Below are 12,500 nucleotides of genomic sequence, written 5' to 3' on the forward strand. Positions count from 1 at the left end.
CGGGACCTCGGTTTATCGTCTCATCCGAATGACTAGCGTCCACCACTCAAGGTCTAGTGGAGGGGGAGAAAATTTCGGGGGCTGTGCCGTGATTCGAAGCAGCGCGCTCAGATTCTCTCGCTTCCTAGGCGGACGCGTTACCTCTAGGCCATCACTCCACACTCCACACCACACCACACCCTACCACACCATTACATCACCACACCTACCACACGACAATTACCACACCACACCACGCCACACTACCACACCACGCCACACCACAGTACCACACCACGCCACAACTACCACACCACGCCACACCACAATACCACACCACGCCACACTACCACACCACGCCACACCACAATACCACACCATGCCACAACTACCACACCACGCCACATTACCACACCACACTTACCACACCATTACAACACCACACCTGCCAAACGACAGCTACCACACCCCACCAAAACTACCATAACCCAGCTACCACGCCACAACTACTCAAACTATATAAACTAAACTACTCAAACATACACCACACCACAACTACCACACCACACAACATTACCACACCACATCACAACTACCACACCACACAACATTAGCAGACCGAATCACAACTACCACACCACACAACATTAGCAGACCACTTCACAACTACCACACCACATTACAACACCTCAAAAACCCAAACATACCACACCGCACCTCACCACAACTACTCATGCAGACACCACACAACAATACCACACCACAACTACCCAACGACACATCACACCACACCACACCACAAATAACACACACACACACACGACCACACCACAACACCACCACATCACACCACAACTACCCAACCACATCACACTACCACACCACAACACAACCACACCACACCACCAGACGGACGGTGATATTGGGAGCCGCCACGAACTGCCACTCCACACCACACACCACCACACCACAACCACAGCACAACCACCACACACCACACCGCACCACCACAACAACCACCACACCACACACCACGACACCACAACCACCAAACTCACAGGCCAGCCGGACGGTGGTGTTGGGAGCCGCCACAAACTGCCAGTTCTCGTTGCCCTCGCCAGGGTAGTAGGCCCGGCAGTGGCACACAAAGTCCCCGGGCCCTTGGAACTGCTGCAGGTCGCTCAGGCTGATGGCCACCGACTTCTCCTGGTAGGTGTAGCTGGTGCCGGGGTCCACAACCTGGGTGGCAGGCAGGGCAGGTAGAGAGAAGCACAGGTGAGGTGAGGTGAGGTGAGGTGAGGTATGGTAAGGTAAGGTGAGGTGAGGTAAGGTATGGTAAGGTAAGGTGAGTTAAGGAGAGGTATGGTAGGTAAGGTGAGTTAAGGAGAGGTATGGTAGGTAAGGTGAGTTAAGGTATGGTAAGGTAAAGTGAGTTAAGGTGAGGTACGGTAGGTAAGGTGAGTTAAGGAGAGGTATGGTAGGTAAGGTGAGTTAAGGTATGGTAAGGTAAGGTGAGTTAAGGTATGGTAAGGTAAAGTGAGTTAAGGTCAGGTACGGTAGGTAAGGTGAGTTAAGGTGAGGTATGGTAGGTGAGTTAAGGTAAGGTATGGTATGGTAAAGTAAGGTGAGTTAAGGAGAGATAAGGTAGGGAAGGTGAGTTAAGGTGAGGTATGGTAGGTAAGGTGAGTTAAGGTGAGGTAAGGTATGGTAAAGTAAGGTGAGTTAAGGAGAGATAAGGTAGGGAAGGTGAGTTAAGGTGAGGTAAGGTAAGGTATGGTAGGGAAGGTGAGTTAAGGTGAGGTAAGGTATGGTAAGGTAAGGTGAGTTAAGGTGAGGTATGGTAGGTAAGGTGAGTTAAGGTGAGGTAAGGTATGGTAAGGTAAGGTGAGTTAAGGTAAGGAGAGGTAAGGTACGGAAAGGTAAGGTGAGTTCAGGTGAGGTATGGTAGGTAAGGTGAGTTTAGGTAAGGTGAGGTAAGGTAAGGTGATGTGAGTTAAGGTGAGGTATGGTAAGGTAAGGTACCATCCACACACACACACACACACACACACACCACACCCTGTCCACCCCTACCCCACCAACCTCCCAATCCTAACACATACACACACACATACACTACACACACACACACACCTAAACACCATAAGCCCCCGTTACACCCTCTGGCCCTTCCCCCCCACCCCACACATATACACTAAACACACACCACAACCCCTTCCACACCCACCCCCTCCATCCCCCCAACCCCAACACACACCTTGATGCTACCCCCCCTGCAACCCCCCCCCCCCAACACACACACACACGCACACACTACACCACTACGCACACACCACAACACCCCTCCACCCCCCACCACACTATCCCCCCACCCAGAATACACACACACACATACACTACACATACACCACAACTCCCATCCACCTCCCCCCCCCCCCCACGGCCCCCAACACACACACATACACCACACATCCACCTTTACCCCCACCCAGAACACACACACACACACACACACACACACACACACACTACACACACAACACAACCCCCTTCACCCCTACCCCCACCAACATCCCACCCCCAACACACACACACACACACACACACAAACACTACAAACACACCCTCCACCTCCATCAACTCCCCACCCGACACACACACCACAACTTTCACCCCCACCAAGTACCCCACCCACACAACCTACACACACTCACACTACACACACACCACATTCCCTCCACCCCCACTAACCAACCATTCCACCCACCACACACCCACCACACACACACACACACATTACACCCCCCCCCCCAACCCCCTTCACACCAACCAACCTACCCCCCATTCCATCCACCCCGCACACATACATTACAAACACACACCACAACACTCCTCCGCCCCCACTCCCACCAACCACTCACCCCCACCCCTCGCCACACCCCCAACACGCACACACGCACACACACACACACACACACACACACACACACTACACAAACACCATACACATCCTCCACCCCACAACCCGCTTCGCCGCAGATCCCCCCCGCACCCCCCCCCCCCCCCCACACACACACACCCAACAAACCCCCGACAACCCCCCCCCCCCACCCCAAACCAACCCCTTCCCCGCCCCCCCCAAACATACCTTGAAAGCATCCACCTCCTTATCCACGGACAGCCGGCGCCGGTTGCACATGAAGATGAGGCGGGTGGCCTCCATAGCCCCGCACGTGAGCGTAGCGTCCTCCTGGCCGATGACGTAGGCTTCCTCCACAGGGTCCAGGACAAAGAAGGGGATGATGCGCCCGGTTCGTGTCGTGCTCAGCAACGGCAGCTGCTCCGTGGCGGTGGAGGAGGACCTGTAGGGACTGTCGGTGGTGGTGGTGGTGGTGGTGGTGGTGGTCACCACGAGGTCTGGCGTAGCTGGGGAGTCTGGTGCGGGAGCAGCCACGGTGCTGGTGGTTTGGTCTGGGAGAGCTGGAAGGGGGGGGAAAAAAGTTGTTGGTTGGAGGAGGGGGTGGGGGTGGGTGGTGGTGGCGGGGGTTGTGGAGGGGGGGTGTCGGGTGGGTGGGGAGGTAGTTTCAACTTCAACTTTATATTCAAAAATACTTTATTTGTCTCTGCTTCAACTAAACCAAAACAGGACATTTCTCTTTAGGCTCACTAACAAAAATAATAATAATAATAATAATAATAATAAAAAATAAGGAGAGAGAGAAAGACTGCCAGCAAATCATTATCAAAGAGAAACACACAGACAGACAGACAGAGACAGACAGACAGACAGACAGACAGACACACACACACACACACACACACACACATATGTCTCTATCCCGCACACCCTTCCCCGATCACCACGCACACATCAGGTATCATTATCAACATCGTGTTCATTTGATCTGATTTGATATGGATATTTATATTGCGTGCATCCTCGGTCGGACACCCAGCTCAAAGCTATTTACAAACACAGGTTCATCATCACAGCAGGCTGCCTACCTGGCAACTGACGGCCGTCATTTGGAGCTCATCAATCGTTTCCTGTGTCATTTAATCAGATTTCAGGCAATTTATTTATTTATTTATTATTATTATTATTATTTTTATTATCATTACTACTACCTTACTATTATTTATTTATTTATTTATGTAAGCTTATCTATTATTTGTTCACCTTTTTTTTCTTTTTTTTCTCAAGGCCTGACTAAGCGCGTTGGGTTACGCTGCTGGTCAGGCATCTGCTTGGCAGATGTGGTGTAGCGTATATGGATTTGTCCGAGCGCAGTGACGCCTCCTTGAGCTACTGAAACTGAAACTCAGGCACGCACATATACACACTCCGACAGTTATGTGATATTTTACGTGTAGGCAGCCATACACCGTTTTCGGGCGTGTGCAGGCTGTGTATGTTCTTGTTTCCATAATCCACCGAACGCTGACATGGATTACAGGATCTTGAACGTGCGTAACTGATCTTCTGCATGCGTATACACATGAACCGGGTACGTGCACAAGCAGGTCTACACATACGTTGACCTGGGAAATCGGAAAAAAATATCTCCACCCTTTTACCCACTAAGCGCCTTCATCAGGATTCGAACCCGGGACCATCAGTGACAAAATTAATGTGGTGTAGCGTACACGGGTTTGTCCTAACTCTCATTCGGATGAGACAATGAACCAACGTCCAGTCTGTAGCATGCACTTGGCGCACATAAAAGAACCCACGGCAAGAAAAGGGGTTGTCCCTGGCAAAATTCTGAAGAATAATTCACTTCAATAGGAAAACAAATAGCGACGCGCTCTCCCTGAGGGGAGCAGCCCGAATTTCACACAGAGAAATATGTTGTGACTAAAAAAAAGAGTACTACAATACAATATAACTCAGTGACGCCTCTGTAGCCTATACGGGTTTGTCCTAACTCAGTAACGCCTCTGTAGCATACACGGGTTTGTCCTAACGCAATGACGCCTCTGTAGCCTACACGGGTTTGTCCTAACTCAGTAACGCCTCTGTAGCCTACACGGGTTTGTCCTAACTCAGTAACGCCTCTGTAGCCTACACGGGTTTGTCCTAACTTAGTGACACCTCCGTAGCCTACATGGGTTTGTCCTAACTCAGTAACGCCTCCTTAGCCTACACCAGATTGTCCTAAAACCGTGACACCTCCTTAGCCTACTCGGGTTTGTCCTAACTCAGTGACGCCTCCTTAGCCTACCCGGGTTTGTCCTAACTCAGTGACGCCTCCGTAGCCTACACGGGTTTGTCCTAACGCAATGACACCCCTCCTTGATGAAACAGAAGCAGAAGCTGAAAGCTGAAACAGAAACTGACGCTGAAACACAGACACAGACACAGACAGAGAAGCTGAAGCTGAAGACTCACGGTAAACCTCCAGCACGGCCGCCTTGGACGACCTGCTGCCGGCGGCGTTGAAGGCCACGCAGACGTACTCCCCGGCGTCCTGGGCCCGCACTCTGTCAATGATCAGAACCCCGTCCGGCAGCACCTCCAGGTTGTCGTCCGTCTCGGGGTCCAGCCGCTGGCCGTCCTTCACCCACGACACCTGGGGGAGGGAGAGTGGAGTGAATGAGTTGAGTAATAATAATACTAATAACATCATTATCATTGTTATTCATATGGCGCTGAATCTTGTGCAGAGACAAATCAAAGCGCTTTCACACCAGTCGTTCACACGCAAGCAAAACTCTGAATATGAAGAAACTGAAGGCAAGGAAGAAGCAGGGGAGGGAGGCTATCTTGGGAAGATGTGGGTTTTAAGGCCAGACTTGAATGAGCTGAGTGCGGAGACCTGACGAAGCGAAAGAGGAAGTTCATTCCAAATGCAAGATCCAGAGACAGAGAAAGGACGGCGGCCAACAGTGGATTGTTTTGAATCTGGGTATGCGTACACAGAGTGGATCCGAAAGTGAGTGACGGAGAGTGCGGTGTGTGTGTGTGTGTGTGTGTGTGTGTGTGTGTGTGTGTGTGTGTGTGTGTGTGTGTGTGTGTGTGTGTGTGTGTGTGTGTGTGTGTGTGTGTGTGTGTGTGTAAGAGTGGATTGGGGGAGAGGAAGGAGTAAGTGGAGTAGGGGAGTGGAATGGGGTGGTGGTGGGGTGGGAGAGTGGACGGAGGGAGGGAGTGGAGGAAGCAGACGGAGTGGAGGTGGGGAGTGAAAGGAGTGTGGGGGGGATGGAGGAAGTGGAGAGAGAGAGTGGAGGGAGGGGGAGTGGATGGAGGAAGTGGGAGTGGAAGGAGGGAAGAAGTGGAGGGAGGGAGTGGAATTAGGGAGTGAGAGGAGGGGCAGTGGAGAGAGAGAGGGGGAGTGGAGAGAGAGAGGGGGAGTGGAGGGATGGAGTGAAAAGAGTGTGGGTGATGGAGGAAGTGGAGAGGGGAGGGGAGGGAGGGAAGGAGTAGAGGGAGGGAGTGGGAGTGAGAGGACGGGGGAGTGGAGAGAGGGGGAGGTGGAGAGAGGGAGTGGAATTAGGGAGTGAGAGGAGGGGCAGTGGAGAGAGAGGGGAGTGGAGGGAGGCAAGGAATGAAAGGATGGGAGTGAGAGAAGAGATGGAGTGGAGTGAGAGGGGAAGGGAGGGAGGGAAGGAGTGGATGGAGGGAGTGGGAGTGAGAGGATGGGGAGTGGAGAGAGAGGGGAGTGGAGGGAGGCAAGGAATGAAAGGATGGGAGTGAGAGAAGAGATGGAGTGGAGGGAGGGGAAGAAGTGGAGGGAGGGAAGGAGTGGAGGGAGGGAAGAAGTGGAGGGAGGGAGTGGGAGTGAGAGGAGGTGGGGTGGAGAGAGCGGGGAATGGAGGGAGGGGAAGGAGTGGAGGGAGGGAAGGAGTGGAGAGAGGGGGGAGTGGGAGTGAGAGGAGGGGGAGTGGAGAGAGAGGGGAGTGGAGGGAGGTAGTGGGAGTGGAGGGAGGGAGTGGGAGTGGATGGAGGGAGTGGAATTAGGGAGTGAAAGGAGGGGCAGTGGAGAGAGAGAGGGGAGTGGAGGGAGGGAAGTAGTGAAAGGAATGGGAGTGAGAGAAGAGATGGAGTGGAGTGAGAGGGGAAGGGAGGGAGGGAGGGAGGGAAGGAGTGGATGGAGGGAGTGGGAGTGAGAGGATGGGGAGTGGAGAGAGAGGGGAGTGGAAGGAAGGAGTGGAGAGAGGGGGTAGTGGAGGGAGGGAGTGGGAGTGTGAAGAGGAGGGAGTGGATTGAGTGGAGGAGTGGAGAGAGGGGGTAGTGGAGGGAGGAAGTGGGTGTGGATGGAGGGAGGGAAGGAGTGAAAGGATGGGAGTGAGAGAAGAGAGGGAGTGGAGTGAGAGGGGAAGGGAGGGAGGGAAGGAGTGGAGAGAGGGAGTGGGAGTGTGAAGAGGAGGGAGTGGATTGAGTGGAGGAGTGGAGAGAGGGGGTAGTGGAGGGAGGGAAGAAGTGGAGAAAGGGAGTGGGAGGGGAGGGAGGGAGGGTGTGGAATTAGGGAGTGAGAGGAGGGGGAGTGGAGAGAGAGGGGAGTGGAGGGAGGGAAGGAGTGGACGGAGGGAGTGGGAGTGAGAGGGGTAGGGGTGTGTGGAGAGAATAAAAATACACAAAAAGAGCAAAGACTGTGTGTTACCTGTAAGAGTTTAGAATACGAGACTCCTCTACAATCGTGAGAAAAACAATATTTACAGAAACAGATTCTTAAATGACATGTGTCGGCCAAATGCCAAGCCTGGCGAGCTGGTCTTACAAAGCGAATTAATAATAATAATAATTATTATTATTATATTTATATAGCGCTGAATCTTGTGCAGAGACAAATCAAAACGCTTTAGCACCAGTCATTCAAACACGCATGCATAACTCTGAAACTGGCGTGGGGGAGCGGGGGTGGGGGGGGGGGGGGGGGGGGGGGAATGGGGGGGGGGGGGGGGGGGCGGGGGGGGGATTACAGCCAAGGCTGGTAAACTTTGTCCATGAATGTTTCTGTTCATACCATGTTTGTTTGTGTTTTATTGTGTCTTATGAGTCTTAAGTTTTGTTGTTTGTTTTTTTGTTGTTGTTTTTTTTACAATAAAATATTCTATTCTGTTCTATTCCTTTCTACTCTGTTCATGTATGCGGGCTAGCGGTCAGGCCAGGCACAGTGCCAGATTACCTGAGGTGTGGGCTGTCCTCCAGGGGGACTGCAGGCCAACTCTGCAGAGTCTCCAGCATAGAACAGACCTCCCGATGGCTCGTAAATGAACACAGAGTCAATGTCTGAAAAAAAAGAGAGAGAAAAAAAACACCAACTTCACACATCTCATGATATGAAACACTGAAATGTTTTTATAATAATAATAATAATAATAATAATATGTGTGTGTGAGTGTGTGTGTGTGTGCGTGCGTGTGTGTGTGCATGCGTGCATGCATGTGTATGCGTGCATGCGTCTGTAAGTGTGTATGAAACAAAGAAATAAACAAAACAAAACAAAACACCCCCACCCCACCCCATCCCCCTGCCCCACCCCCCTCCCGCCCCCCTCCAAAAAAACCAAAAAAACAAACAAACAAAAAAACACCCAAACTGACAAGGAGGCAGCACGACAGCCATGTTGCTGAAGATGTGGTGCCAGGCTGAGTCCTCGATGAACCAGGCCACGCACTGACACGTGTAGTTCCTCCCTTGCTCCACCATGGGCGTCACCTCCTTGCCCGTGATGATGGTGGTGGTGGTCAGCAGCCTCTTGCCGCTGGCCCGGTCCGTTTTCATGTCGATCACCTGCACAGTTTTCAGTTTCAGTTTCAGTAGCTCAAGGAGGCGTCACTGCGTTCGGACAAATCCATATACGCTAGCGACACCACATCTGCCAAGCAGATGCCTGACCAGCAGCGTAACCCAACGCGCTTAGTCAGGCCTTGAGAAAAAAGAAAAAAAAGGTGAATAAATAATAGATAAGCTTACATAAATAAATAAATAAATAAATAAATTAAAAAAATATATAATAATAATAAATAATATAAAAAAGGTAGTAGTAATGATAATGATAATGAAATAATAATAATAAATAATAAATAATAAATAAATAAATAGATAAATAAGACAACAATGATGATAAATAAGCAAATAAATATAAAACATGAAACATGTAAAACATCTGCACAGTCACACGTTATTTATCTATCTGATGCCCTTGACCGCCAGACTATTATCAAATTCAATACGGACCAAGTATTGTTCTAATGTCAGGTGCATATGCTTTAGTAACCTGACAACTGAGCATATAATTTTTGACTGTAGCTTGATGAAGCCTTATGTACACGAAAGTGTGTCATCACAAGTGACTGAGAACGTTGATGTTTTTGACTTTTTGCACTCATTATCAGTTGTTTCGCTTGTCAGTTTAACGACTTCTCTTTTACGAAGTCTTTTAAGTAATTTCCTGTAATTGTATTTAGATTTTTTTCGTTTTTTTTTTTCAGATTTCACCCACATTTCTCCCTCATTTGCCCAGTTTTCCCCAACCCTCCATTCATTCACATCTCCCACCCCTTCTAACCGATAATACTCAAATGTATTCATAAATACTTTAACAAAATGTCTTCAATCACCGATATGTGTGACGGGCTCATTCTATCCTACCCCCATGACCTGCTCATTTTACCCTATTCCCCTGACCTGTTCATTCTATCCTATCCCCCTGACCTGCTCATTTTATCCTATCCCTCTGACCTGCTCATTCTATCCTATCCCCCTAACCTGCTCATTCTATCCTATCCCCCTAACCTGCTCATTCTATCTTACCCCCATGACCTGCTCATTTTACCCTATTCCCCTGACCTGCTCATTTTATCCTATCCCCCTGACCTGCTCATTTTATCCTATCCCTCTGACCTGCTCATTCTATCCTATCCCCCTAACCTGCTCATTCTATCCTATCCCCCTAACCTGCTCATTCTATCTTACCCCCATGACCTGCTCATTTTACCCTATTCCCCTGACCTGCTCATTTTATCCTATCCCCCTAACCTGCTCATTCTATCCTATCCCCTTGACCTCATTTTACCCTATCTCCCGACCTGCTCATTCTATCCTATCCCCCTGACCTGCTCATTCTATCCTATCCTCCTGACCTCATTTTACCCTATCCCCCGACCTGCTCATTCTATCCTATCCCCCCCTCTGACCTGCTCATTCTCCTTGAGGCGGTTGTTGAGGCAGCGGTAGGTCAGCATGTCGGCGGACACCACTGTGCACACCAGGGCGGCCTTGCCGGCATTCCCGGCCTGGTCCAGGAAATAGTATTGCTCCAGGTTGCGCGTGAAGACTGGGGACTCCGGGATCATAGGGGGGAAGGTGGGCTCGTACTGCTCCTCTCCTCTGCGGCCTGCACCCCTACGGTCCTCACTCTCCGGCGCCGGGGTGGAAGGCGTCATCGCTTCGACCACTGGCTCGTCTGCTCGTGTGGATGATGGAGGAGGCGATGATGGAAAGGGGGAGGGGGGGGGGGGGGGGGGGGGGGGGGGAGCAAAGAAAGAAAACGAAAGTTTTGTTGAGTATAAGGTCATCATCAATGCATTTGAATGGGTTAATGGGAAAGGTGGATGGCGTCATCACTTCCGCTTGTGGCTGGATGAGGAGGTGGAGATGGGATTGAGGACAAAAGAAAACAGGAAACGAAATTTTTTTAATTTTTTTTTTTTAGTATAATGTTATCCATGTAGTGGAAAGGGTTAAACGGAAAGTGGAAGGCGTCATCACTTCCGCTTGTGGCTGGATGAGGAGGTGGCGATGGATTGGAGATACAAGAAAACAGGAAACGAAATGTTCTGTTGAGAATAAAGTCATCCATGTAGTGGAAAGGGTTAACTCTCTCCATACGAACGGCGAAAGAGACGACGTTAACAGCGTTTCACCCCAATTACCATCATCAAAATATTGCAAGCGGAAGGCTCTTATACTGAAGAGGTGAATGTTGACAAAGAATACCACAATTCTGACGACGGAAGCTAAAGGTTGGGTCATTGAGACACCCACTGGACATCCGAGGGGTCTGTGTAGAGGAGAAGAGAGGACTGGCCGTACTGAGTGGGTTAAAGGGAAAGTGGAAGAGCGGAATACGTCACCATTTCAGCCACTGGCTAGTCTGCTTGTGCATGGAGGAGGAGGAGGAGGAGAAGGAGGAGGAGATGACATTGGGGACAAAAGAAAACAAGAGAGGCAAGGCCTTCAAGACTCACTTGTGATAAATTAAGTCCCCTAGCATTAATTACAGAGTAATTTCCCTTTTTTACTATCTGCACCAAAAACGTTTGCAAAATAAATAAAAATTCCATGCTTAGCAAAAGAAGTTCCTGTTTGAACAAAAAATGATAATAATGACTCCTCTTGTTGTTGTGTCAGAATAAGAGGTCAGAGTGCCAAGTTTAGAGAATACAAAAAATATAAATATAACAGTAAATGCAGTTTGCATATAATTTGGCTTCTTTTTTATTTCTTATTTTTGCCCATCCCACAGATGCAATATTGTTTTAAACAAGATTACTGGAAAGAACTGACTTTTTCCTATTTTTATGCCAAATTTGGTGTCAGCTGATAAAGTATTTGCAGAGAAAATGTCAATGTTAAAGTTTACCACGGACACACAGACACACACACACACACACACACACACACACACACACACACACACACACACACACACACACACACACACACAACCGAACACCGGGTTAAAACATAGACTCACTTTGTTTACACAAGTGAGACAAAAAACGAAAAGAAATGTTATGTTGAGTAAAAAAAAAAAAAATCATCAATACATTAGAAAGGGTTAATAGGAAAGGTGTGATGCGTTATCACTGGCATGACCCGTCTGCGTGTGGAGAGGATGAGATTTAGTGACAAAAGAAAAAAAAACGAAAGTTGTGTTGAGTATAAGGTCATCAGTGTGTTTGGATAGGTTCCTGGAAAAAGTCAAGGAGATGGAGAGAAGGGGATGGGAGGGAAGGAAGGGAGGGAAGGGAGGGAATTTGAATTTGAATGGTTTATTCAGATAGACCATACCCCCCCTCAAGAAGGGGTATTTGAACAATAAACACAATTTGAGGATAAATACACAATGAAAACAAGACAGACCATGAAACGACTATATCCCTAACTCTGAAAGCCTTGTACAAGAACAGAGAGAGATTACGTATAACATAAGGGGGAAGGTGGGGGGAGAGAATGGGGGAGGAAGGGAGGAAAGGGAGGGAGAGAGGGAAGGGAATGAGGGAGAGTGACATGACTTTTTGGTTTAAACAACACTTTATTCAGCAAACATGTTATACATGTACACGTAGACAGCGGAGCCACAACAAGCTATAACAGCTTATATCATGCTCAGGAATGTCATTGAATTCGTTGGTTTCGTTTGACGGCTGGTGGACGCTACACAAAATGCAATTATTTTGAAATACACGTTTTCCATCAGACTGCATTCAAATGACAGTCACTGTAGACATTGTTTCCTTTTTTTTTTCTTTTTTTTTTAGCAGCCGTAGAGATTAAACATGATGTTTCATGT

The 12,500-nt window shown here is 49.1% G+C and overlaps 1 protein-coding gene across 2 annotated transcripts in view; it reads right to left on the reverse strand.

Annotated features, from left to right (window-relative positions):
• LOC143301237 (uncharacterized) overlaps positions 1-12,500 on the reverse strand; it is a 182,733-nt gene that overhangs the window by 28,555 nt on the left and 141,678 nt on the right. For both annotated transcript variants that reach the window (XM_076615368.1, XM_076615369.1), the window contains 6 exons: positions 10,120-10,388; positions 8,524-8,713; positions 8,106-8,209; positions 5,372-5,552; positions 3,128-3,459; positions 1,038-1,218 (listed from right to left, as the gene is read on the reverse strand). In XM_076615368.1, the coding sequence (XP_076471483.1) occupies positions 1,038-1,218; positions 3,128-3,459; positions 5,372-5,552; positions 8,106-8,209; positions 8,524-8,713; positions 10,120-10,388 (1,257 nt within the window). The remainder of the gene's footprint in view (positions 1-1,037; positions 1,219-3,127; positions 3,460-5,371; positions 5,553-8,105; positions 8,210-8,523; positions 8,714-10,119; positions 10,389-12,500) is intronic.

This window comes from Babylonia areolata, chromosome 27 (genome assembly GCF_041734735.1).
Source record: "Babylonia areolata isolate BAREFJ2019XMU chromosome 27, ASM4173473v1, whole genome shotgun sequence".
Classification (NCBI taxonomy): Eukaryota; Metazoa; Mollusca; class Gastropoda; order Neogastropoda; family Buccinidae; genus Babylonia; species Babylonia areolata.